The following is a 26,434-nucleotide window of genomic DNA, read 5'->3' as shown; positions in this document are numbered from 1 at the left end:
CCTTTCATCGACTGTTCCCCAAGAAAGAAGTCCGCCCAGCCTTCAGAGCCCTCGCGCCTGGTACATATTTCCAAAGCTCTATCAGTCTTGGATTCCGATCTTCAGCACATCGTTCCCGCCAGCTCTGCCTTCAGTCATTCCATAATTTCACAGCCCTTGGCTGGTGACGTGACGACGACACGAGATACTTACCCCGCCAACTCGCGCTCGCTAATCGTGCAACCTCAACCTCTGTTCCAACCGACCGAGCCCCCAGCGTTTTCTCGAGTTCAGAGGTCCGCGCGCGACGCAATTCACTTTATCATCCACGACCTAGCGTGCTTCGGCTATCAGCGCCCAGCTTCCTGGACATTCACGGCGGTTTTCGTGTGCACCCGCCGAGATGCCGGGCTCTAGCTTCTCCGATAACCCTCTCCTTCGGGTATCGCGGCCCGTATCAGCATGTTCACGTTGTGAGTCTGCGACGTCCTCTTCCCCCAGCTGCTACTTCAAAGCCGCATATACTAACCCACGTCATTCATACAGGTCGAGCTGCGAAGGTGAAGGTATGTGATGACGACTTGTTTGCATCTGGGGTCTTCAACCGAGCTAATCTACTTCCTTGCCATAGTGCGATGGCAAACTACCTGCATGCACCGCTTGCGAAAAGGCCGGCCGTGAAAGTGAATGCTCTAGTGCAAATGATCAATTCGCTCGAGGAAAGGAAAGGAGGTTCGTCGTCCCCACATTGACCTCGACATGCGTTGTGGTGTGAGACTGACAAAGGAATAGCTACGTTGCTGCTCTGGAACTCAGGGTCGAGAAGCTTGAACGTCGGTTGGCTTTTGCCAGGCTGAGAAAGGCTTCTGTCAATTTGCATGAGCCTGATGACTTGACCACCCAATATGACCGCAAAGACTCCTTGGCGAAGATCCGTGCCGCAATTCACCGCAAGGCTGCTCGGCGACGTGAGGACTCGGATATCAACTCGCTCGTCTCTGACTTTGGCTTCATGTAGGTGCCTCAACTTGCGTCTTGCCTGAGCCTCACTTACACTTTCCAGGTCGGTAGACGCCACGTCGCGCGACTTCGAAGTCGACGTCAGTAATCTGACTTTTGGCCGTTTCGTCCTCGCCGCCTCCACCAATGAACTAACCCCAGAGCCTGCAGAGAAGAGCCTACCGCCGCGGCAAGAGGCTCTGACCATGGTCCAGTACTACATGGCCAACATCTTCTCTGTTGTGCCGGCCTTCTCTGAGACCAAGCTTTTGACTGTACTTGACGATCTTTATCAACAGGACGATCGTGTCATACAAGACTCGGATTACTGGCTAATTTACCTGGTGCTTGCCATTGGGTATGCAGCTCAAAGCAGAGAACGGGAGGACTCATACTATCTCAGCGCGGTCGACTTTGTTGGGCGCGCTCTTCCATGTGCCGATGGCGCCCTGGGACCTGGAAGCATCACGCAAGTGCAGTCTCTCATACTGCTGACGCAATACTCCATGCTCGATCCTGTTCACTTCGACAGTTGGTATCTGATTGGCTTCGCATGCCGCGCTGTCATTGACATGGGGCTTCACCAAGATCCCGTCCAGAGCCAGATCACTGATGCTACTGCGCTTGACACGCGGAGAAGAATATTCTACTGCGTGTACTCGCTAGACAGGTAAGTTCTCCTTACACAGGGATCGCTTGATTGTCATCGGTCTGACCAAAGCACAGGGCCATCAGCATGACGCACGCGCGGGCATTCAGTTTCACCGACGAATCCATCAACGTCGCATACCCCAACAGCTCTGGACAACGCAACGCAGGCCGGGACTCCGTTGCGCAGGGCCTCGTCGCGGGACCTCAGGATGCGGACCCGGCTCTGTTCCTTTTCGAGTTCCGCCGCAAACAGTCACACTGGTACCAGATCCTGTTTCAATCGGAACCCAAACCCCTTCACGATGCTGCTTCATTCATCTGGCAAATGTGTCTCGACATGCGAGAGTGGAATGAGTCGCTACCAACGACCCTATCGGCACCCATTCGGGATCTCTTTGACCTTGATCTTCGCTACAGCTACGTCTACTGCCTTGCTCCTTCGGCCCGCGCACCAAACATCACCCCATACACCCGAGCTCTCATCTTTGAGCACGCCATCGCCTACGTAAACGCCATCCACGGCGTCGTTCATCACCCAACACCAAGCCATACTGCCTACTACACCTATCACGACGTGTTGAAACTATACTTCATGGCCACCCAGCTCGTTACTGTTCTCAACGATGGCGCCGATGCCCTGCTTTCTGGTGTATTACCACAGGCACCTCTGACACGCCCTGGTGCTGCACCGCCGCCGCCTCTGCCACGCCCGCAAAACCCAAATGTGGACAAGGTGTCTCAGAGTCTTCGGTGTCTGCAACAGGTCGTTGAAACCTTGAAGAAATACGGCGAGAGATGGGAGAATGCGCTGCCACTGAAAGATAACTTTGAGATCATGTCACGGGATCTTTGGTCGTGGTTGAAGGCTCGCAAGCAAATGATAGAGCAGCGACCGCATCAAAGCCCTCAGCAGCAACAGCACCAGCAACATCAGAGTCCCCAGCAACAGCACCAGCAACACTTCCAGGCGCAACAGCAACATCAAAGTCCTCAGCCACAGCAACAGTTCCAAGCGCAGCAGCAGCATCAAAGTCCTCATCAACAACAACAGCAGCATTTCCAGTCACAACAGCACCATCAAAGTCCTCAGCAACAGCAACAGCAACATTTCCAGGCGCAGCAGGCCACTCAGGCCATGGCTCACGGAAACGGAATGCAGCAGATGCCCGGAGTCTTACCCCCTGGGGCCCATGGTGGACAGCAATATCGATGGGCCTGACGGATGTCACGTAGAAGGTTTGCTACAGACGGCAGAACGGGCAGAACTTGGAGGCGGATTCGGTTACTCTGAAACATATGTCAGCGGGTTTGGGATGGAGTTTGCGTCTGGGAGTTGAGGGCGGACCCGGACATGGCGACGAGATCTGTAGGTTACTGGAACGACCTGCGATTTGTCCATTTCGGTGTGTCAATGAGAGTTCCAGTATTTTCGCAAGATCCAATCCTTGACTGTATTTCTGTTTACAGGTGGAGGGGTCAGCAAATGGGGCCCTAGTGGATCAACGTGACCTGGGATGACATTTCAAGACACGAGCCGACACAAGCATTGTCCCCTGACCGGGGCATCTAACACACGGTGGCTTTCAAGACCTCCACGGTCTGTGCTGTGTATGGGTCCCTAATCCTTTCCACTGGATGCCTACAAGCGAGCCACGGAGGGGTTTCCATGTACCGGGCACGGTCGCCGCCTTCCTCTTGACTCGGAGACCGATCATTGCAAGAGAAATCGTGGAGTCTCGTTCCTGGGACCAAAGCCCACTCATCGTTCCCCCATCGCGGACACTGCGGCATCTTCAGGTAACGGAGGCGGCTCCCTCCGTGTAGAAGGTTGCTTCTGCCGTCTTTGGTGCCATTTCCGAAGGTCGAAGCACAATCATAGGCCAAACTGTGGCTTTCGGATATTCTGGATGGTGTCAGTTTAGATCGTCAACACACTGTGGTCGTGGCTCAAATGTGGCACACCCTTTTCTTTGGATCGTATCGATGATCTTCACGGAGTACTTGGTAAGCTGCTCGATGGCCGGGATCGTAGACCCGTGCGAAGCGGATGTTGCAGGGCCGAGGTAGTCTGCTATTTGTTAATTAGAAATTCAACTATCTGGTTGTTGAGGGGAGAAGGGTTCCATGCGAACGTAGTTGGGAAATTTGGGGACGTGAAAGTTCAGGCTGCATTTGGACACCAATACTGGTTCAACTTAGCCCTCTTCCGCCCGACAATGAGAAGACGCGGGGTGTACGAGTGGTCGAAGATGGTTGCGCAGATGATGGCATCCGATTTCACTTCCGTGCCGTCACGGAAATTCACGGAGTCCTTGGCCAAACGTCGAGGAGTCTCCCGTGAGCCCTTCACGTGGTCCTGGGACAGGGCCTGTAGATACCTGACACCTTGCGTTGGGTGGACCACCTGCCACCTATCAATGTAGTTTATGGTTCAAGTCCATTGGCGACATTTATATTCGGTATCCGAAGTGAAATAAAGGAATCAGCCTCTCCGCTAAGTCGGGCTTCTCTGCAAGGGTAGTGCTCATCATTCTCCGTATAACGGCTTGCTCTGGGGAGCCCTTCATAAGAAGTTCTGCCTGTTACTTCTCGACACCTTCCACATTTCAACGAGGACTCGATATTGAAGCTTAGGCCATCACTCATAATCTTGGATAGGATTTAATAGAAGTATACGCTTTTTTTGTTCTCCGTTCATGCTCCCTAGGATGGGCTGTCTCCCAGGATGGGCTGTCTCCCAGGATGGGCTGTCTCCCAGGATGGGCTGTCTCCCAGGATGGGCTGTCTTCCTCGCCACTCTGCTAAATCCTGCTAGCCGGGGAGAAGAAGAACAAAGTAGTAAGCTTGGCGGCGCCTACTCCGGGGACACTATTGTCGTATCCACCAGGGGAGACAAGGAGACTGGTGATGCTTTCCTGGTTTACCTTTCGTAGCCGTGCCAGAGTGCATACTGGAGCCCATGCTCTAGACCTCCGCCCCAGTCCACATCATAGCCCACACCGTAAACACTGTATCAAGGCCAAACTGCGCAAACGGCACCTTGGCGACATCGACTTCTCTAAATCCAAGGCCTGTGTACAATTTCCTCCCAGCAGGAGACGACTCCAGGAAAGCAGGCACACCAAGGCCCGCAGCCCTTTCCAACCCCCATTCCATGAGCTGCTTCCCGACGCCCCGGCCCTGGTGGTCCGGATGCACGACCAGCACAGAGAGGTCTGCAACACGTCAGCGACTTGGCACAAGACCTCGTTTCGCAGTGCCAAGCGGCACCTCAATTGCCAAGAAAACTCACAAACACAAGCCTTGCCGCTAAAGTTCGCCTTCCGCAGGCCATCAATCGCACCGAGCATCTCCGTCGCAGCCGCAACGTGCACGCCGGGACCGAAAGTACGCGGCTCGGGCTCCGGCATGCTCTTGCCATAGACGAACCACCGCGCATAGCCCACGAGCGTCTCGGAGCCCTCGTCGTCGACGTCCCACGCCGCGAAGATGCGGCACCCGTCGTTCTGTATGGCGGCGGACAGCGCCTGGGCTTTCGTCTCGGCGCGGTCCTCCGGGAACGGGCCGGGAAAGACGAGCGAGTGGAAGTCGCTTGCGAAGGCGGCGAACTCGACGGTGCTGCAGCGCTCCAGTGTGGAGAGGTCGAGGGCGGCGACTGGGCGGACGGAGATGGCCATGGTGGGCGACGTGATGGTGGACTTGCCAATGGCAGATGCAAGAGGAAACGTCGGTTATCTGCTCTGGAGGGTATGGAGCGATGAGTGGGTATATTTCTGCCTGAGACGTTCTGAAAGACCTTCTGCGTGCCGGGTAGCTGGACGTCGAGACGGGCACTGGGAGAGGGGCTTAGTGGGGCTAGAGACGATCTAGAGCTCGATCATGTTGGCAGCGGTTTGGGACTATGTCAAGTCGAATGACACAGCCAGCAAACAAAAAGGCTTCTCAGCCACTCTGAAAGACGATACTGTCAGTAACAGATAAGTTTTGGTCCAACGATGGCTTCCCCTTCAAGCAAACCATAAAATGGTGATGTGAAAATCCCGCTGCAAGGGATGATGCATCGCGCTTTGAGTCATCGGAGGCGGCCATCCATTCCAAAGTCCGGTAATCAAAGAGAACCACAAACACAGACTTGCAAATCAGAGTTCAAGAATACAATGACACAAGTTCAATTGAAAGTCATGCGACAAATCTAATGATTAGGCTCGCGACGCTGTCTGAAGAAACACACTCTGCCGCATCCTCCCATTAAACGGTCTGCTTGCGAGCCTCGGTCTGCTGCACCTCCGAGCCGTCCTTGAGCTCGGTGACGGGGGCAGTGCTGTCGGCTCCGGCATAGTGGGGCTCGCCGTGGAGCATGTCGGCTCCCTTCTCGGTGTGGTTGGCGCCGCCGAAGATGGTGTCGATCTCCTCGAGGGGGATCTGCTTCGTCTCGGGGATGCAGAAGTAGACGAAAACTCCCAGGACAAGGTTGATGGCCATAAAGAAGAAGAGACACTTGAGGCCCTCGTTCTTGAGGAAGGTGGGGAAGAACTGCTGGAAGATGGTGTTGGCGACGTTCTGCATCTGCGAGCACATGCCGACGGCCTGGGCGCGGACGTTCATGCTGAAGACTTCGCTGGTGTAGATCCAAGTCGTGGCTCTGTTTCCGATTGGTTAGCATATTGCTGCAAGAGAACGAATTGCCCAGGAAGCTGAGTGGACTTACCCCCAAGTAGGCTTGTAGAAGAAGGCGAAGAGGAACAGCATGAAGACGATGGAGATGCCGACGGGCTCAGACTTGACGGGCTTTCCGGTGGGCGACAAGTGGTTCGGGGTCTTGAGGCCAATAATGGGGACGATGAGCATGCACATGGCCATACCAGCGGAACCAACCATGAATAGCCAGCGGCGGCCGAAGCGGTCAGAAGTCCACATGGCGTTCAAGGTGAAGAAGATGGCAAAGGTGGCGTTGAGGGCGTTGATCAGGTTGATGGTTGTGTTGTCGCTCCAGACCTGCTTGTAGATCGAGGTGGAGTAGGTGTTCAGGGTACCCTGGCCGGTAAGCTGCTGGCCAACATTCAGGCACGAGCAGAGCAGGAGACGCTTGCGGATGGAGGGGTCCTTGAACAGGGCAGTGTAGCTGATGCCGCCAATGGCCTCCTTCTCGTACTCGATGGCGCTGCGGATGGTGTGGAGCTCCTCCTCAACCTCAGCCTCGGTGGCACGGATCTTGGCGAGAGAAGCACGGGCGCCCTCGATATTGCCGTTCTTCTGGATGTGCCAGCGGGGGCTCTCGGGGATGAACATGATAGCGATGCAGATCAGAGTGGGGATCATGGCCTGGAAGATGACAACCATCTTCCAATCCCACTCTCCGAGGCTCTCGCGGTGCTTGGAACAGGCGAAGTTGATCCAGTAAGCGATGAAGCTACCGACAGAATAGTTCATCTGCCAGATGGTCATGACCATACCACGAATGTTCGCGGGGACGACCTCGCCGATGTAGACAGGGGCAGCAGTGAGAGCGAGACCTTGACCAATACCGATGATGACACGGCCGACAATGAAGACAGAGATCTTGCCCTCTACACGAGAAATGTCAGCCATCAGTTGACAAGAGTGAGGAGACAAAGAATGCGCAAGCGAAGAAACTTACTGGGGCGTGAATGTCTGCATCATGGTGGCAATGATGGTAAGGGCGCAGCCGATGAACATGCCCCAACGACGGCCGAGGTAATCGGCGGTGGGACCACCGAGGAAGAAACCAGCGACAATGGCACCGATGGTATAGGATGTGTTGACTGGAAGTGAAATTAGTTGTGGCTCTTCAATAGGACATCGAAACAGAAAACGTACTCAAGCCGATCATTTGCGTATTCTCCCTGTCCAAGCCCCACCCACTCGAACCAGTTGTCGGATCCCTGAAGGGAGTTGTAGACGGAGGCATCGTAACCGTAGAGTACCATGCACAGGGCCGCAACTACGGCAACGTACAGGTTGTACCACCTCGTAGCGTGAACCATCTTGCCGGCTTGATTCCTCTTTGTCGAATGTGTGAGGTGAACTGGAGGAAGACTGTCGACACAGTGAGAAGGGATGAAGATCTGGAGGGCACGAGATGGTGCAGATGGATGGAAGGGAGGATGGGGTTTTAAAAGATTGTCGATCGAGACACTGCAGTCCCATCCAGGAAGTCTCGATGCGCTACCAGGGCCGCATCCTTGGACTCATGGCCACCTTCACCCCTGGCCAACGCTAAGACGGGAAGGCAGAGGTGGACAGACGGGCGTACTGGTGGGTGTGGGTGGTTTCCGGGGGAGTGGAGAGGAGAGCGAGAGAGTGAGCCAGACCCTCGCCCTCTCTCGCGCGCGTGACTTGCCTTCTAAACAGCACCGGGGCGTAAGAAGCATAGAGACATGATAGTGAGCTGGGTCCAGGAGGCCGGCCAGACCCTGGGAGGTGCCGCAAGCGAGAGGCGACACTTCACGGCGCACCCCGGACTAGTCCCTGGGTTTCCCCTCGCCATGATGGCATTCCTGGGGCTCTTCTGGGGCAGACTCCACGAGTCATCGTGGGAGACGGGCCACGGGAGCCGCAGGACGCGGAGAAACCATGAAGAACGAAATTCCGCCAATGGGCAATTCACCTCCGAATGCCGGGGGTCGAAGAACAGAGTGGGTGGAGAAAGGTTTAATTCTGGAGCTTGATGTTCAGGCGACACGACGGCGGCAAGACTGAGCCGGGAGACGGCACGAGAGTGTGTGTGTGGCCGAAGAATCGAGCGTTCGCGCACCTATCATCCACCCACCGTAACAGGCATCGGCTGGACCGTCAGTGATAGGGCGGGGAGAAGGGGGGAATGAGGAGAATGCATGCTCGAACAGACCAGCGGGTGGTTGGCTGGACGGCTCCGATCCTTGGCCCTGTCTGCAGCTAAGCTCAGGGGAGACAAGCTCAATGGAAAATGGCAAAGGCGAGAGACCAAAACCTTGTTTGCGAGTCATCGAAGATACACTGCAGTGCCTGTTGACAAAATCCGGTCTCTCTCTCTTAAAGAATACCAGATGTGCCGTCATCGTTCGCGAAGCTCGTGATGGAGCAGATAGGTTATCGTTTCATCGACTCGCCAGACTCTGAAGTGTCCACCTCCACGGTGGATGAGCGGAGGAAGATCCCCCCCAACTTTGGAGGTCGAGAACTGTCGTCGATGAGGCTGTTTCGGGACATTATTATGGGACCCTTACTCCCCGCACCCCTTGCTCATCTTGGCCTGCAGCCGCTTGTTGTGCCGACTCCCGGGACCCTTGACAGCGACTGGCCAGGGTGTGGGCGGGGGAGGGTGTAGGAAGAGACACGTGCGTTGGTGCGCCAGAGAAGGAGGAGAGGGGGATGCTGTTGGCCTGAACAAGCTCCGGCGAGGATGGACAATATTGGGAGGAAAGATGAGGAGGATGAGGGCCCATGGCAGAGCTGGGACAGAGTGAAAGGATAGAGAGAAGGAAGGCTGTTGGAATCGATGTGACTAAGCACGTGACAAAACCGCTGCAACATCCAGCCTGGCCAAATCACGAAGCAGGCAGGTTCCAGGCATTCGAGACCGCCAGCACAAACACCAATTCTGCATCCCAATCAGGCAATGCCGCTTTTCCCCTCCTCACAGGCCGCGTGGCCGCCTGCCACCGGTGTCTGGCTTCAAGTGCATCACGTACACGCCGCACTCGCACGCTCACAAGCCATTCAACTTTGCCAGACCAGACAGCGCCCACACGCTTGGCATTCTCCTGTTCTCGAGCTTTGGCCACCTGCCAGCAGAGCACCTGAATCCTCTGTCCAACGAACACCACCCTCGCTCTGCCCTACCGAAACAACTTCCTGTGAAAACGACACATGCGCCACGCAGCAGACAGGCGATCGCGTCTTGGCATTCGGGGCCGAACGACGCCCAGCATCACTCCCGCGTGAGCCATCCTTCCCGTGCGCTTGGGAGGGCTGCAATCTTGGCAAATCAGCCTAAAGCATTCATCTCCATGCCAAGAGATGAGGCGGCTGTGGCTGGTCAGAGCCTGGGACCTGGCGTCCACGCAATGTCGAAACTACGCGTGTTGGCTGCTGTAGGCGTCTCGGCAGACGACCAAGCTACCCTGACCATTCTCACACGGGGAGGGGGAAAGACCCATGGTTTCCCTCTCGCCCGACATCGACATCTGGGGCAAGATTTGGAGGACCACGAGCGTCCCTAGCTTCGCGTATTGCTAGTTGGCGACACCCTCTTTTGGCTTCTGGGGAGGAATACCAATTGGTGGAACAAATGGGTGCTATAACCGTCCCCCGGCACCGCGACATGTGGATGTACGAATGGCTCCATAACGCCAAAACCCGACGGTTCCCATTTATTATGTGGGGTGTTCCGACGGGGCAAACGGCAAAAGATGGAGAGAGCGAAGAGACCCCAACAACACCCCTGCCTACCTGCGCGCGCCTTGTGACTCTAGGAAAGTTCGAGTGGGCATAGCTCGTCGTCGACCTTGGGTTCCTGTCTCGTCATACAGTATCGATGACACCTCGCTGCCACAGCTCTGGGATCTGGGTCAGTTCGTGCATCCCAAAGACACTATTACGTTTCCTCACCAGCGGGCTGGGACAATGCCATGCCATCTTGGAGTACCGGAAGTCAAAGCTCACCACTGGCTCTGGTGCAGGGATTTGTGAAGGTCTTGTCCAACTCGCCCAGTCGAAAATCGTCACCCACGCCCTCGAAGCCTCCCTGTCTCGCCCAATATCCCTCCATCATCTCGGTTATGGATCTCATACTTGGCTTTTTCAGTTTTACAAAGCAGACAAATGATACCGGTACTCGATCACAGATGGCTAAGGCGCCAATAATCTGGGCGATTCCTGGCGCCCGGCCAACAGGAACCAGACTCTGGCCATGCAGCGACTATACGCCCTATCCGGCATACCAAGCCGGTACAAGCATTTCAGCTTTACATCGTACTTTAAGCCTAGTCTCGATCTTGGTCCTGGCATCGGCCGAGCCGTCTTGGGGTGTCGGCACCTCGTCGCTGTTCGTTGTCAACAATTCCAAACTTGGCCTCTGTGGCTGACCAACCGGGAATCACGGCACGCATGTAGCCAAACTCATATCCGAGCAACCCCCTTCACGGAACTGGGGAATCGATCAGTCCTGTACGTTATATCGGCCGGCAGGCAGGCGATGCCATTTTCCACGAGTCCTCGACGCCGATTTGATTTCCTTGCAATGCCACAAATCTCTACCGGATGTTCATACGAGGATCGCAATGATGGTTTAGTATGGGTGAACTTGAAGCGTCCTCCCGAGGAAGCAAGCCGCGATCTGATCACCTGCTGTCAACTTACAACTCACTTGCTTCTACCTGCATTGGATCTACCTATCGACTTCTTCAGCGCGAGTTAAAGGGTCTGTACGATGCAGATACCCTATTCAGCTGCAAACTAATGCTGCATCGACCAAGTGTTATGCTTATTTGCTGCAGCGCAGACAGGTCACCCGACGCCCATCCCTTTTGGTCTTAGCAAGGTGACACGCGTCCCTCGCGCATGGCCTCGATCAATGTTTCCCGTTAAAAGCAGGCCGTCAAGTCGTGTGTCCCTTCATTTGTGCAGTGTGCATTCGCCCTAGCTTCGAGGCAAGGGATGAGGGGTCAGGAGGCTGTAAGCTTCACGGCCCCTGGTCCGAATCTGGAGTGGCGCCTGATCCTGGGCTGCATGAGCTGAGTCACGGCTTGCTAGCTGTTGCATGGAGGTTTGGCGCTGAGTTGACATCTAGACATTGCACAGGCCGTTTAGCCAGAACTTTTGTCTTTTTCAAGTCATCAGTTCGATACTCTTGCTCCTTTGCGCGAGCTGCGCTACGAACTCAAAGCACTGACGTCCGCCTATCCAGTCATTTCGCGAGGAGATCGATAGAACGATTCGAAAGCTAATGTTGTGTTACAAATCATTGACAAAAGTTGGCTATTTGATGCTGAATTGCAGAACAGCCGCGAGTTCATACTTCAGCTCATCTCTCGGGTCATAGACTGGGACTCACTGCTGGATCAAATTTCAGGAGGATACGTACGGGGGGCTGAAGACAATATCGCAGGATGTTGATATCAGCAGCCTCAGTAAAGATGTACAATCCTCCACCAGCAGGCCGGCCATCTTACGATTTGACATTGACTAGCTTTGTCTATGACTGATAGAAAGAAGATGGAGACTCTAGGCCAAAGTAATGTCTGATTTGATGTCAGGGGATATTTTATACCGATATTGAAATAGAGGCTCTCTCAAGGCAGTGCCACCAGAAATTCCAATTTCTTCAGCTCCTCTATCATTCTAGATTTTTTATCAACATAAGTAGACAGAAACCACGGCGTCTTTCATCACAGCGGACATAAAACTTGGCTTGTTCCACAAGAATTGTTTGCAATATTGACTGGATGATGCAATGCACTGTTGTGGGTCATCAGAGCAACCTGAAGTGTGGAACGCCCGCAAGGCAAGCTAATTTCATGTCCGAAATAGGCTGCACATAAAGAATCAGGATCTAGAGAGCCTACAGAGCTCAGCCCCCTATACTCAGAAACAGCAAGGTCTTTCGAACATCTCTCGTGAGCGCGGTGAGTACAGCAAAACAGGTATCATTCAGAGCTGGGATACGTCAGCAGGCTCAAGATCTCTGCAGGTTACTGTAGAAAAGAAATGTCACGGGATTTCATCAACATGTGATCCGTAGCTGATGTTGAAAGACGCACAAGATTCATACATCATTCCAAGTGAACCTCATTATATGAGTTTATAAAGGGGTTTGGGAGAGATCTGATTCCATTCTTCTCCAGCAAGCCGGACCAAGTCTCAAAGTACCGCCCCGACGCTTTGAATTATCCGTTTTCACCCGCCCACCCTCCCAGTTCGCTCATTTCTCGCCAATGAGCGCGAGGATGACATTCTCGTAATCTCCGCTCAGCATTTCCTTGACATCCTTGGCAAACGGCCGGCCGTACTTGGCCTTGTACGCATTCTTCGCGGCATCCAGACGGCTGCGGTCCCAGTAGAGGGAGACGACGCGGTTGATGAAGAGCGTGTCCTTCCTCTTTGACTTGAAGAGCGGTTCGCGCAGCCGGGCGGCGTCGGCGCGGGCGCGGTCCTGGGCGGCCTGGACGAGGTTGAGCAGGGCGTCCTCCATGTCGCCGCGGAACTCCTTCTCGATGACCTCCTGCATGTTGCGGTGGTACTTGCGGTTGTAGGCCTCGGCCATGGCGTGGATCTGGGCGGGGCTGCTGCTCGTGAGGACCTGGGCGACCGAGACGGCGTTGACGCCGATGGTGCCCTCGGTGGCGCGCTGGAGCTCGGTGACCTTGGCGTCAATCTCGGCCGGGTGGACGGGCGTCGCGTCCTCGGCGCGGTGGCCCGCGAGGACCATGCTGTAGAGGCGGAACAGCGTGTCGTCGACGTCATTCTTGATGTCGGTCAGCAGGTCGCGGCTCTTGATGCGCTTGTACTCGGCGACGATGGCGCGGAGGTCGGCGTTGGAGCGGTTGAGCAGCACGTCGTTGAGCGCGTCCTCGTCGGTGCCCATGCGGTTGAGGGCCTTGTCGAGCACGCGCGCGTCGTTCTCGAGCGGGCCGCGCAGCAGCGCCAGCAGCGTCGTCTCGAGGTCGCCGCGCGTCTCGCTCTCAATGTCCTTGGCGAGGTCGCGGATGAAGCGGCTGTTGTAGTCGCGCACGAGCTGGGCCATGGTCCAGGGGTTGGCGTACTTGGGGCTCGTGAAGACCTTGATGAGCGCCTTCTCGTCGCACCCCATGCCCTTCATCGCCTTGCGCACAGTCTCAATGTCGGCCGACGTGTCGACGGGTTGCACCCAGGCCTTCTGGGCCGGATCGTACCCCGGCGAGGCGGGTGTCGGCTGGACATTGTAGGCGCCGTACGGAGCAGCACCGGGCGGCGGCTGACCCCATTGCTGAGGAGGCTGTACGCTGGGTCAGTACTGGTTGTGCAGATGATTTGATCGCAAAGGCATTTGAGGGTGACTCACCGGAGCACCTGCGTATTGGGGTTGTTGCTGGTTCGGCGGCGGCGCCTGGCCATATGGTGGCTGCTGCTGGTACTGTCCATAGCCTTGCTGAGGAGGCGCGCCATGCGGTGGTGGAGCGCCGTATGGCGGCTGCTGCTGCTGCTGTTGGCCGTACGGCGGTTGACCTGGCTGCCCTGCTGGAGGCGGATGTTGGCCGTAGTATGGCTGCTGTTGCGGCGGCTGCTGGGGGTAAGGCTGATTAGGGTACGGCTGGCCTGGTTGTCCCTGCGGCGGCACGCCTCCTGGGGCGCCCTGGTATGGCGCTGCTGGTGGTTGGCCTTGCTGCGGGGGGTAACCGTAATATGGCTGTTGAGGCTGTTGCTGGTAAGGAGGCTGCTGGGGATATCCGCTCGGCGGTGGTCCTCCTTGTGGAGGGGCACCGTGAGGGCCCGGCTGACCGTAGTACGGCTGCTGAGAGCTCATTTGTGGGATGGCTGATGATTGGAAATCGAGCGTCGGTTGTTTCGGGTTGAAGGCACGATTGTCGCCTAGGTAGTCGTCTTGTTGGAAGCTGTGTAGCTGTGACTCTGGGTTTCCTCAGAAACGTCAAAGATCAATTACAAGACTAGCTATCGGACGGCGGCAAGTCAGCAGCCAAGGTAGGTTCTATATACCATGCGCAGAGGCCTCCTCAACCCTGGTGATCCTGATTCCGGCTGATCCCACGATGCTTTCTTGCACTGCCCCCCTCTCCCAATGGTGCTGTGCCACATGCCCCGCGCTCTAACCGTTATCGCATCACGTCACTGGGGACCGACGAAGGAGGGGCACGGGGCTGAATTGGTAGCTTTACGCCAGGTGGCCGTTCTAGTATCTCTAGCGCAGGTCAATCAAGCATTCTGCGGGTTCTTCTGCCAGTCATCGTCGAGCGTCTTCAGCCCTTTTCTCGCGTACATCAGCCAATTCCGGGCCATCGCTGCATGTGAGGATCCAGGGGAGGTGGAGAGGTGCTGCTGATTAGTGCCAGGAACGTTGCACAGCTTGAAGCTTGTCAGCCCTTCGGTCGCGCGGTGCCTCAGCAAACCGCCAGTTTGAAGCACCACATCCTGGGGCCGTCGTGTCAAGACTGCCGTTGATAGGGTCCATTTCGGAACCTTCGATTTGATGATTCTAGCCTTTCAGTTTCTTGTCGTGCGATACAGTTGAATAGTTGGTCTTCATTCAATCGCAGGGCGTGCACAATGCCAGGTTGCGGTTTCATACTCCTTCTGGCTTGGCGAGGCGTGCACAAATGTCACTTGTACAACCTCTCACCATGTAAGCCGGGTGAAGGTGAGGAAAAAAAAGACAAATTGACTGGCGGCCTCTCTGACCTTTATAGGTCAAGACAAGTGCGTCTAGCGTAAGGTATCGTCGTCCCATAAACATGTCCCTTGGTCCAAAACGCCTTTTCCCAGCCCAGAATGACGATCTTCCATCGTCTTTACATGCACAACACTGCCCGCCCTGCAAGGCAATGAGGCAACGAGGCCTCCGCCCTCCATTTGCGGTGCTGACGCTTCTTGGCGGCCCCCAAAAGATTGCACTACCGAATAGCGTGTGCGCCATCGAGACGCCCGGCGCTTAGAGCTTCGGCAACAACGGGGAGGCAGCCTCCTGGGTGCCGCCCATCGCTATGATGGCGGAAATAGAGTCGGGTTCCGACAGGTAACGCGTCATGGCCGCCGAGGAGGCCGACTGGTGCGTGTTCGTTGTGTGGCTGTCACGCCTGTGATCATGGATTAGATGGTTGGGCTCGTCTGGACACCAAGAGCCCCCAATAACTCACATGGTTAAAGCATCAAGGCTGAGGGGCGCCACGGGCAGAGCCTTGGATGCGTTTTGGGAAGGCATTTTCGCAAGTCGAAGATGTCTTTTGAAATGCAAAAAAAGTGAGCAGTGATTGTACTTGGACGAAAATCAATTTGTACGATCGATGAAGGTGATTGCTGGGAATGTGTGCCTTGTGATGGTATCAAAGGAGGAAGTGAAATCATCATCAACATCAACCAAGGCGACGGCTTTTATCGCCTACAAACGAGCTTCTGGACGGCCCTTACTCGACATGGTAAGGAATGCATAGGTAGTTTTCAAGCTCGCAGTTTAAACTCTGGCTGCAAATCTCGACGAGAAAGCCGGCCAGCGAAAGTCCACTGAGCAAAGCTCACCGGACAGCTTGGCTGGTAGAACATGAGATATTCAGCCTGCCGAGATTCCAAGGGAAAGTTCTGCATAGCGAGTTCTACGGGGGATTAGGGTTGCATATCGAGCTTTGCGCGTGGGAGATTTGCGTTTTCAGTAAAACTCCAAGCTCGCGTTCTCGGCGAAACACATCATTGCTGGTGCAGACGTGGCAGTGCTTGCTGCTCTAGCCTGCATCCCGCAGCCAAGTCTTCTGGCGCGGGTGCAACAGCCTCCCAACCTGACCGAAAGTAGAAAATGGGACAGACTCGGTGCAAGGTTCGCGGACGGCCTGCCCCTCGTGTCGGGAGCCTGATATGACCACGAGCATCCACAGGCTCGGCTTATTTACCTCGGAATTCCACCTATCTATAGTCTTCCGTGAGTGCCTTCCCACAAAGAAGGATTGCCTGCGGTCACAGGCTCACGCTACGCCCGATTTTGGGACCTTTGACCCTCAAGTTGATTGCACAAGTCATAAAATTTGTAAGTTGGTCCTTTTTCAGCCCAGGTTTCCTGTGCTTCGAGTCGATACTGACCGGTTGCCCCCGTTCAGCAACCATGGATTCTACGGGCAGCGGCACAGGCCGAGAAAATCCTGTCCCGGGTCACAAACATATCTCCTCTACCCGATCTACCGCAACAAGCTGGCGTCAGAAACTGGCCGGAAATTCCAAATATTGCTCCCTGCGCGGCCTGAAGAGAGTGTCCTCGAAATTCATCAAGCCCCTCCGGCAGCCAGTGGCCCCGAAACAACATCCTGGAGTACGAAGGCCGCGTCCCCTTCTCTACACACCACATGCTGAATCATCGTCACGCACTCAGATCATGTCGCAGTCTTCCTCTACCCGTAAGATAATGGCTTTTTTTAAGAATAACTCAGATCGGGACTCCGACCTGGGCAACAGCATAAGTGCCGGCCAAGCGACGGTTGGCAATAGCCAAAGTGACTATGGAAGGCTATCTAGTCACTTGACTTCCTCTGGAGGAACCAGTGATCCACCAACGATTGGATTTCTTTCCGAGGTGGAAGCTGATCAACTCGATACCAATGATGGCTCTGAGACTTTTGGCGTGGCCGCGGCTCAGAACGAAGCCTCCGAAAACCCACCCTTGCTGTTTTCGAGTAACTGGACGTCGCCAAAGCGAGGAGTCTTGGGATACGAAGAATATGCTAAATGGCCTCCAGAGATCACATGTAGGCAAATTGGCATTCTTCTTTGCTAGAAGATCGAATTACTAAAAGTCATTAGCGGATGTCGCTGTTCCCGACGACCTCGTCGTCGACAACACGATACCTACGAGGGCGCCTAAGACCGACCGCATCAACCACCGGTGCAACCCCATTCCATCAGGAGGCAATCACGCGGCCGAACACTCATCAGCGCCATCGTTTGCGCCGAAGAACAATGTGGCAAGGTCTGCTACAAACAGTTCAGAGGGTACAATGTCTACTACTTGGTCTAAAACACCTTCATGGGCGACATCGAAAACGTCTTCAACGGCCACTGAGATTGATTGCTGTCATAACTTTTCCGTTCGGCAAGGTCTTCGAGACACAGCCGGCGAGATCACTCAGTTGTTGTACGCATCCAAGGCCCCAGTCGACAAGGACGAGTCATCGTCCGACACGTTCGGTCGAGCCCAAGGTGGCGCTCTTTCGACAAACCATCAGCTAACTCAAGGTAGACTCAAGATCGCCTCCGATCTCTCCAGTCTACCCATACAATCGAACGAGGCCAGCGTGCCTCAGGTCTTGCCGCCTTTGACTCATTCCAACATTGCCTTGTTTGGGAGCCAATTCAAGGGCGGCGATCAAGCAACATACGCAATCCCGCAGAAAGAACAAGAGGATGAAACCATACGCAAATGTACTACTGTCACGCGCCTCGACAGGTCTCCTGTACTAGACGATAACGAGACGGTCGAGTCAACCAACGAAATCGCTACAAGTTCTTCGTCGCACAGCTTGGCACTGGGTCTTCAAATTCCAGTAAGAAGCCAAAGGCCCGGCAAGGCCCGGCAATCTCAGGCTGTTTCGGGTGGCAGAGGTCGAAGTTTGAGTGATATCAGCGAAACTCTTTCTGATGCTGGAAAGTCGAACGCAGAGACGTCGCCTCCTCTTGTCAAGTACTCAGGCTTTGAGAGCGGTGATTGGCATGGCTTCCAACCACAGCCAACGCCGGGATCTATGAGTGAGGTGGATTTTAATTGCGACGCAACCCAGAGTCCACATGATCCCATCTCCCAAACGCCAGGCACAACCCCGCCAGAGAACACTGAAACCGACCTTGACACAGAAGAAGACCTAGATGACTTCGAATCTGAAACAACAGAAGAAAGCGTCGGCTCACTGCTAAACGCGTTTAGTGCCAGCCGCCTCGAGCCTGAACTTTTGCCTCTTGTCGTCTACTTGAGAAGGCAGATTCGACAAACCCTGGCTTGGGAGCTTTCCAACTGGGACTACGCGGCTAGAAGCCGCGCAGAGCCATCAACTGACGGAAACTCATCTTCATCTGGTCATGGTCCACCTCGCAATAACAGCGCAGCGGGCGGTGAACGGGCGAGTCAGAATGCCGGAGGATCGAAAAGGCGCTGGGCCGAAAATGATGGCAATGGAGCTGGCGGTCGAGATGACGGCGGCCCAGGCAAAAAGCCTCGGTCTGCAACGATGAACGGCACGGGACCTGCAATTTTTGCGTGCCCGTTCAAGAAGAGATACCCCAACAAACGCTGGCACCGGAGCTGTGATACAGGGTGGCCAAATATGAGCCGGGTAAAGTGAGTATATATCATACCCACGGTGGATGCTCGCTCAACCGCTTATAACTTCAGGAGCCATTTATATGAGCGCCACAAGCTCGACCTCCATTGCGACCGCTGTTTTGCAAAATTCGATTCTGACGCTGAGCGAATAGAACATGCAAGGTCAAATGACCAGTGTCAGAATAAAGACAGGCCAGAATCACTTATAGGCATGAATCGTGATATGGAGCAGGCTCTACGTGATCGAACGGGCATACAGCTTGTTGCTGGCCACATACTCTGGGCGCGAGCCTGGGAAATCTTGTTCCCAGAGCAAAATCAACCGGACACGCCTTGTAAGTCCTTGCGCATGTTCTAACGCCATATCATCAGGGAGACAAATTGACAAGACTCATGTAGACTGCAAAGTGACTCGGATCAAAAGCTTGAAAGATCTCAATGCCGTCAAATGCATTATCTCAGATGGGTTCAGAAACGACTTTGAGCTCGGAGACTGCGTCGTCTATCGAAATGGTGTGCCAATTGCGTTTAGCGAAGTCAAAGAGTTGCTTGAAAAATGCTTGGCGAGGGCTCTAGATCCCCTTCTAGACCCTGAAAGAGTACTGGACGAAACGCCAAAGTCTCCGTCACTTGTAAGGTTGGAAGAATCGACGAGAACAGCCAAAACTCATGTTATGCCGCCCGCTCCTGGCTCCATAGCTTCATACGAAGCATGGAATAGCGCAGACATGCAACATGGTTCTTTTCCAATCATGGATATGAGAAACACGATGGCCTTAGAGCCTCAATATGGTTCTCCGTCTGCTCCCCGATATAATGCTGACAATGAGCTTTTCGACGCAAGGAATGCAGGAGTGGACCCAGAAACACCGGCGATGTACTTGCCAGGCGATGTCGAGATACCCGGAAACATCGATTCGTACCAAGATCCTACGTGCGACACCTGGACTGAAGACTAAGAAGAGTAGGCTGTGGTCACCAACCACACTTTTTGCGTTACTCCCAACAATGGTCGAGACATGGTGGAAGTTTCCCTGGTAAACCCGCCAGACATTCAGCACACAGCTGCAAACCTGCCTTTGAAAGTCATTCATGCCCCACGCAATCCGTTCGGGCCTGAGCTGTGTTTATCAAGATATAATGAATGGATCGCGACATTTACACACAGCACTGAGTGACAGCTCCACCTACAGAGGTTAGCTATCTAGGGGCTGAGGCATCTTGAATTACATAGAATTTTGTTGATCCGGATGACAAAGAGAATAGGAAATGATTCGACCTGGCACTGCTTTCCTCGTGAAATGTAAAGTCCGATGTTGGCGCGCTTGCTGACTGTTGCGAAAAGAGCTCATGCCCGCCATGTGGCTAAGGAAGAGTAGGACTCACAGGTACCCCCATATGGTCACCGGCTCACCAGCTGGTGACTGGGATACTACTCGCCACATTAGCTCCTTACATCAGTGAATGAAATGGACCAGGGATGCGATCACAGCCATAATAAGTGCAAGAACCATTAGTCGTGTTTGACATTTCACTTTCTGTCTCGATGGGCAAAAATAGAATTGTGTGCGTGAACTGGGAATCGAACCCAGGGCTCCCCGATGGCAACGGAGAATTTTACCACTAAACCATTCACGCTGAGATAGTTTTTGGTTCTTCCAGCTGAATAATGTTCCTGAATCCACAAGAGATAGTGCAACAAGATGTCGTTCATTAGCATCGATTGCGCATCCTAACATCAACCATCAAGTGGTCCGGTCCAGTAAACATGCGATGGTCCTTTGTTCCAGTGACACGCCTTTCAACTACGAGCCCGCGGGCGTCACACTGCAGGCGCCCAATATGACCCCACTGATTAATACCTTTCTCCTCAGCTGTGATGAGGCTGGGGACAACGGGCGAAGTCAGCAACCCTGTCAAGAGTATGTCATGATGCAGCAGATCCAGTCAGGTAGACACTTGTAACACGTGAAAGGCCTACACCTTGATTGTAGCGAGCGTGGCACCATCGGAAGGACACCTTGAAAGGCCACAAAGGTCCTGTTGGTCAGTCCCAGCCTGACGTATCTTGGCAGAGTTGGGCTGCTTCGTCAGCCGCTTCCCAAATTTGAGGCAGCCCGGTTGCCTTGTTCGGCGGTTCGCAAGGCGGAGCCCGGCAACGAACACATATAGCAGGCAACTCTCGCTCCAACCCTTGTTGCAAGGCTGATTCGATACTTCTCTTGTCTACAAGCGTGTTCCTGCCGTGGTCTGTCATGAATCATCTCTTTCAAGACGTTGTCACCCGTCTAAAACAGCTGGTACGAACCGTCATCTGTAGCAAATGGCCGAAATCATTGGGGTTGTCGCGAGTTCGTACGCCCTTGGGCAAGCTTTCGTGACTCTACGAAAGCTCAAGGCGATCCTCGAAGTTCAATAAAATCTGGAGTCAATGATCAGAGAGGCAGGAACAAAGCCATATCATTCGGCACAGATACTAACTAACAACTCAATAGGCTGCAAGGCTCGCCGAGTACGCCCAAATCTTTGAGAGTCTACCACAGAGCGACCACATCGGTCGGTTGGGCCCTGAGTTAGAGCTTGCAAGGACCAAACTCAAAAACGTTGCCGATGGTCTGGCAGCTCTCTGCGCCCGATGCTGTAAGGCTGACGGCGAGCGTTCCTCAAAGGCTAAGAAGGTGAAATGGCTTTATCTCCAGAGTGGCATGACTAAAATGCAGACGGAAGCCCACAACGCCATGGATATATTGCAGGGCTTTGTTGGCCACTGTAATGCCAGGTTGGTTTGCCCGCGAGGAGTTGCACATGCCGCACCTTCCTAACTTATTACAGCCTAGCCATTGGTTTCAGTCTAACCCTTAATCAATTGAATAAACGACACGAAGAAACGGTTTCGTTGCTGGCGCAGTTCATGACTGGGGGCACCTTGGCCAGTACGACTATTCTGCCGGAGCTCGGGGGAGATTCAAGCTTGCCCATCGATGAGACAACAGCTGCCGCTTGCTCTGGACAGCAATTCGGCCCCGCAAAAGTGCGCCTAGCGAACGAGCCGCCGGTCCGCGGTTCGAATCAGCCATCAACATCGTGGTTGAGTACCTCGACAGTATCTCCGGGGCAGATGCCTGAATTCTGCCCCAGACCCTGCAAATGCCGGTGCCACTTTAAGGGCAAGGTATACTGGGCAGATTTGAGTCCATGGCAATTTGCAAGTCGAACCCTACCTACTAGCTCTGGTTCGCCATTCTTGCGTCACGCAAGATGCGATAACTCATCCTGCCAACAGCAGTCTTGGACCAATATCGAGTGGTCCATGCGTGTCTCAGCTTGGCTATTCAAATTCGCTCCCAGTTTCCGGGCTTCATTTGGTTCTGTACGCTTCGCGCTGCGTCCTACAAGAGTGGGCATATCAGAAACCCCTCTTCTATACGCGTGTTTGAATGGAGCACCAGCTATCTCAGACATGCTCAAACAAGGGTGCTTTGTTTACTACCCTGATGACGAGACACTAGGAGAAGTTGTTTCGATTGAGGTCTGTTTTTATCACCGAGCCCACCAGAGCGCGTGAGCATTTGCGCGTTTCGAGTAGCCACGAGTCTGATCCGAGTTCTTCATAGAAGATGTTAAGCTGTTTGCTCTTAGCGCATGACGGCTTCAACTTCTTATTGACTCTATGGAATGATTATCTTCGCGCAAAGCCGCTGCCAAGGTATGTGAGAGATTCCCGCAACAGTCGACTTTGGCAAGTTCGGTGCCCTTGCCAGATTTCAACTTAATATGCTTACGAGGGTTCGCTTAGCCGTGTTGCTACGCTGGCTCGTTATCAGCTCAGTCTCGAATCAAACAGGTCGGACAACTCATGCTGCTTGTTGAATAGGGTCATTGAACTCTCGGATGATGATGTGTTGTCTGCTGGGACAGCTATCCACGAGGCCGCAAGAACAGGTGTCGGTATGCGCGAGGCGTTGTTGGGTCAAAAGCGTTATATTGATCACCTTGACGACTGCGGACAAACAGCGCTGCACCTTGCCATAGCTCGCGGTCATGTCGACGCCCTGGATTTGCTGCTGGAGGCCAAGGCAAACACCAATCTCGAGAACGTCGAGCGGGAAACGCCCCTGATGCTGGCGACTAGGCTGGGCTTGTCCAACATGTGCAGCATGCTTGTCAAGGCTGGCTGTGATGTAGACAAAGGTACGTTGCCGCCGCTTTACGGAGCTATCGCAAGCAACGAACCATCCGCGATGGATGTGATGGACACTCTTCTGCGGGCAGGGGCGAATCCTTGGCTGAATAGGCGCGGTTTCACTTCGGCGATGGATCATGTTTCCGAACTAGATCCGCGCCTCAATGACTTCAACTTGGAGAAGGCCAAACTGTTGATGGATTACGACGCCCGCCTGATATCGGAAATTTCAGACCTGGGTGGACGATTGATGCAACACTTCAACTTCAGTTGCGTCCCGCTGCTACGCTATCTGGTCAACGAAGGCGCGAGGCTACCATCGCCGCCTGACGGAACACCCTACATACTAAGGAATCTGGCATTTCGTGGGATTCTTGAGGCCTACTAGTTCTTCGAGACGTACGAGTTTATTCCTCGAGTAAATGTCATGAAGGGTCTCAAGCCGGACGGCATCTTCAAGGCCACAGTATGGGACAACTTCCTGCTCAGAGTTGATAGGCCGGGTTTTGACCATTTACGTTGGCCGCGTGACTCGGCATTCTGTAGGAGTTTCTCGCAAGTGTTTGTTCGCATGAGGAACCACGTCCTTGACGAAGACATCAAGGCCTTGCGCAGCATGGTCCAGTCTCTGGAGTCGCCTGACCCGCGCAACGCAGAGGAACAGCTATCGCATCTGCTACACGAGAAAGAAGCCTGGGGCAGATTCGACTTGGTCTCGACGTATCGGGCCATCATGATCCAGCTGCAGGAGAAGATGTGGCAGGCCGCCATTGAGTCGATCGAAGAGCACATCGAAGTTTTGATGGACGAGATGATTTCATCACCTTGGGAGCTCGAAAGTAAGGTCTGGAAGTTGTCTAAATTTCTCCACCTCCTCGAACCCGACGCCGGCAACATTGAACGCGACACGCACAACGAAAGAATGCAAGCAGCGGCTGAAGGAAGTACAAACGCGAACTTGGAAGACAGCGTTGAGGGGGCCACGGACATCGACAGTGGGTGGGACGCTGTCAGTGAGGATGACGGCGATGTAGCAGACGGGTACGACAAAGATATACGCAGTCGAACACGGAGATTGCGAAGATACGCGGCATTCCAAAGACGGCTTGCGCTGGATCAGGCGAAACTGCGGCGCAGAAATTGGCATACGGCGCAGGCAAATCCAGAGTCGGACGGCGGCTACAGCTCGTCCGGGGAAAGCGAAGAGCGGGACGAAGAGGCCGAGTCTGTGTCGTATAAGACAAGTGACGGAGAGGCCAGTGTCGATGCGATCTAGAAAGAACAGACCTGGTCGGTGTTTGCCGTTTGCGTGGCAGCAACTCTGGTGGACTGAGGGGAACTGGGGAAGAAGGCACGTACGACTCTTGAAAAACGGAGCTGGTGGGGCATATGGAAAGGCGAAGCACAGGACGAGGCAGGACCAGGACCAGGACCAGGCGGAAACCCTGACCCCATCGCGCACCAATTGTCGGCGAAATACTGACTCTCCTTCTGTCTTCATCTCCATACGCCTTCATCTCCATCCGTCTTCATCGCCATGCGCCCATGCCGTCCACCCAAGCAACAAGCAAAGCAAATCCGTAGCTCGGTCTGCATCAACACTCACCCATCTCATCAACAAGCCATCCCAAAACGATGACATGTGGGACACACAACGCAGGCCGCCCCTGCAGACCAAGTGCGGAATGATGATCCCCCATCTGCAGCTCGGGTGGGCAACCCCAGACTGACAGCTCGGCCAAGCTGCCCGCTGCAAGCCACGCCCACCGCAAAGTCCTCAAGTCCCCAGACCCGGAACACCGATTTCAGCACCATGCTCGCTTTCTTCGCCCGAATCCGTCCACACCCACCGGGCCCACCAACGGCCAATAGCGCCGGCGACAGCACGATTCGGGACACGCCTGCCGCGCCTCTGGGCGTTCGTTGGGCGTATTCTGGGGAAAACCCTGGCACCGCTGCCATGTGATGATGCCACTGGCGCGACAGGTCTTTCTGTCCCCAATCTCCTGGCCAACAATGCGGCGTCCCCGCGTGAACGGCATTAACGCCGATGGCCGATGGACCATGCATCTCATCTACGCAGCGGACCGAGACGAGTCAAGCCCCAATGGAAACGGTTCGAGCGTGCAATGGGGGAGCGTGTTTGACGAAGCGACGATGCCGTGCGATGCCGCGAAAGGAATCCACTTCATTCCATTCACCCACCTGCACTGCACCAAGGGGGGCCTTGAGTAGCGGCCCATCTTGATCGCCAAGACATCCTCTTGCAGCTTGACGCGTCTTTCTCGAGGGCCTGTGGGCGAACTGGATCCATTCGGAAGCCTCGGCCTAGCTCTCGATCTATCGCCGCCGTAGTCGTTGGGCCGTACATTAGAGCGAGCCAAGAGGCGCCTTTGTGCAGGCTTTCCTATTTTACGGTCCCCTCCCGCTTGCCACGATTTTTTTTCTCCCCCGCGACCCTCTCTACCCCACGACGACCCTCTTCGACGCAGGTACCTTGACAATCGATTGACGACGTACGACAGCGCCTTCGACACCGTCCTTCTACGCCCAAGCCCGAGCTCCCCCCACCAGCGTCAAGATGAAGACCACCGCGCCTCTCGTGGCTCTCGCCGCCGCCTCGACGGCCGCTGCCCAGAACACCACCGTCAGCTGCTCCAAGGGCGTCCACCTGCTCGTGTCGCGCGGTTCCGCCGAGGACCCCGGCCCAGGCCGTCTCGGCCCCTCGCCGACGACATTGTCGCCGCCATCCCCGACTCGGCCATCGAGTCCATCGTCTACCCGGCCACCTTCGACGACTACGGCCTCTCCGTCGCCGATGGCGCCGAGGCTCTGACCGCCGCCCTCGACCGCTACTCCGACGCCTGCCCCAACGGCAAGGTCGTCCTGCTCGGCTACTCCCAGGGCGCCCACGTCACCCTCGACGCCCTCTGCGGCCGCGAGGAGAGCACCGGTGCCTTTGCCTTCAACGAGACAACTCCCATCCCCGAGAGCATCGTCGACAAGAGCGGTATGTGCCCCTCGTGCCCAGGGAAGATCATTGGACCCCAGCTAACTTGGCCCGCAAGTCATCGCCGTCATTCTCTACGGTGACCCAACCCACATGGCCAACGCCACCTGGAACAAGGGCAACAGCACCCGCGACGGCGTACGTCCCACATCCGTTCCTTTTGACTCTTCGGATGCACAAATAACTAACCGTTGACCAGCTCTTCGGCCGCAACGACACGGCCGCCTGCGAGCCCTACGCCTCCAAGATGGCCTCGTGGTGCGACACGGGCGACGTCTACTGCGACCGCGGCAACAACACGGAGATTCACGGCGGCTACTTTGCCCTCTACGACGACGACGCCCTCGACTTTGTCGTCGACCGCTGGAACGCCACCCTCGAGGAGGAGGCCGAGGCCGCCGCCAGCGGCACCTCGGGCGCCCCCTCGCAGCCCACCGAGACGGGCGCCGCGGGGGAAAAAACCGAGTCGGGGGCAGAGGGGGGCCGCCAGCCTGAGGCCCCAGGCCTGTGGCGCCCATGGGGGGGAAAGGGGGGGGTGGGGGGAGGGGAAGTAATACACGGAGAGGGAAGAGGATTTGGTTTTTGGAAAAGGGGAAGTAAGGCAGGC

The 26,434-nt window shown here is 55.1% G+C and overlaps 8 protein-coding genes and 1 non-coding gene across 9 annotated transcripts; 4 read left to right on the top strand and 5 right to left on the bottom strand.

Moving 5' to 3' along the window:
- Window positions 1-382: 382 nt before the first annotated feature.
- Window positions 383-3,062, top strand: VDBG_06331 (Zn(II)2Cys6 cluster transcripitional activator; the record flags this gene model as incomplete). The annotated part of the gene is made up of 6 exons (XM_003003842.1): window positions 383-452; window positions 526-545; window positions 611-711; window positions 772-993; window positions 1,043-1,648; window positions 1,705-3,062. The coding sequence occupies 6 exons, from the start codon at window positions 383-385 to the stop codon at window positions 2,846-2,848; spliced, it is 2,163 nt and encodes a 720-aa protein (XP_003003888.1).
- Window positions 3,063-4,593: 1,531 nt separating this feature from the next.
- On the bottom strand, window positions 4,594-5,306 carry VDBG_06330 (predicted protein; the record flags this gene model as incomplete). Its single annotated transcript, XM_003003841.1, has 2 exons — window positions 4,594-4,844; window positions 4,922-5,306. 2 exons carry the CDS (start codon window positions 5,304-5,306, stop codon window positions 4,594-4,596), a joined length of 636 nt encoding a protein of 211 aa, XP_003003887.1.
- Window positions 5,307-5,877: 571 nt separating this feature from the next.
- On the bottom strand, window positions 5,878-7,634 carry VDBG_06329 (arabinose-proton symporter; the record flags this gene model as incomplete). Its single annotated transcript, XM_003003840.1, has 4 exons — window positions 5,878-6,271; window positions 6,338-7,194; window positions 7,268-7,412; window positions 7,468-7,634. The coding sequence occupies 4 exons, from the start codon at window positions 7,632-7,634 to the stop codon at window positions 5,878-5,880; spliced, it is 1,563 nt and encodes a 520-aa protein (XP_003003886.1).
- Window positions 7,635-12,550: 4,916 nt separating this feature from the next.
- Window positions 12,551-14,131, bottom strand: VDBG_06328 (annexin A7; the record flags this gene model as incomplete). Its single annotated transcript, XM_003003839.1, has 2 exons — window positions 12,551-13,603; window positions 13,670-14,131. The coding sequence occupies 2 exons, from the start codon at window positions 14,129-14,131 to the stop codon at window positions 12,551-12,553; spliced, it is 1,515 nt and encodes a 504-aa protein (XP_003003885.1).
- Window positions 14,132-14,538: 407 nt separating this feature from the next.
- On the bottom strand, window positions 14,539-15,541 carry VDBG_06327 (predicted protein; the record flags this gene model as incomplete). The annotated part of the gene is made up of 2 exons (XM_003003838.1): window positions 14,539-14,818; window positions 15,477-15,541. 2 exons carry the CDS (start codon window positions 15,539-15,541, stop codon window positions 14,539-14,541), a joined length of 345 nt encoding a protein of 114 aa, XP_003003884.1.
- A 4,660-nt stretch (window positions 15,542-20,201) lies between these two features.
- On the bottom strand, window positions 20,202-20,272 carry VDBG_15129. Its single transcript has one exon. It is a non-coding gene; the product is annotated as a tRNA-Gly (tRNA).
- Window positions 20,273-20,957: 685 nt separating this feature from the next.
- On the top strand, window positions 20,958-21,456 carry VDBG_06326 (predicted protein; the record flags this gene model as incomplete). The annotated part of the gene is made up of 2 exons (XM_003003837.1): window positions 20,958-21,044; window positions 21,130-21,456. 2 exons carry the CDS (start codon window positions 20,958-20,960, stop codon window positions 21,454-21,456), a joined length of 414 nt encoding a protein of 137 aa, XP_003003883.1.
- An 853-nt stretch (window positions 21,457-22,309) lies between these two features.
- Window positions 22,310-24,093, top strand: VDBG_06325 (predicted protein; the record flags this gene model as incomplete). The annotated part of the gene is made up of 3 exons (XM_003003836.1): window positions 22,310-22,340; window positions 22,553-22,825; window positions 23,237-24,093. 3 exons carry the CDS (start codon window positions 22,310-22,312, stop codon window positions 24,091-24,093), a joined length of 1,161 nt encoding a protein of 386 aa, XP_003003882.1.
- Window positions 24,094-24,881: 788 nt separating this feature from the next.
- VDBG_06324 (Axe2) lies at window positions 24,882-26,022 on the top strand (the record flags this gene model as incomplete). Its single annotated transcript, XM_003003835.1, has 4 exons — window positions 24,882-24,979; window positions 25,108-25,212; window positions 25,343-25,827; window positions 25,886-26,022. The coding sequence occupies 4 exons, from the start codon at window positions 24,882-24,884 to the stop codon at window positions 26,020-26,022; spliced, it is 825 nt and encodes a 274-aa protein (XP_003003881.1).
- Window positions 26,023-26,434: the final 412 nt, after the last annotated feature.

This window comes from Verticillium alfalfae, genomic scaffold (assembly GCF_000150825.1).
Source record: "Verticillium alfalfae VaMs.102 supercont1.7 genomic scaffold, whole genome shotgun sequence".
NCBI classification, from domain to species: Eukaryota; Fungi; Ascomycota; class Sordariomycetes; order Glomerellales; family Plectosphaerellaceae; genus Verticillium; species Verticillium alfalfae.
Note: the sequence above shows the minus strand (reverse complement) of the source record. Positions and strands in the feature narration are given on the sequence as shown.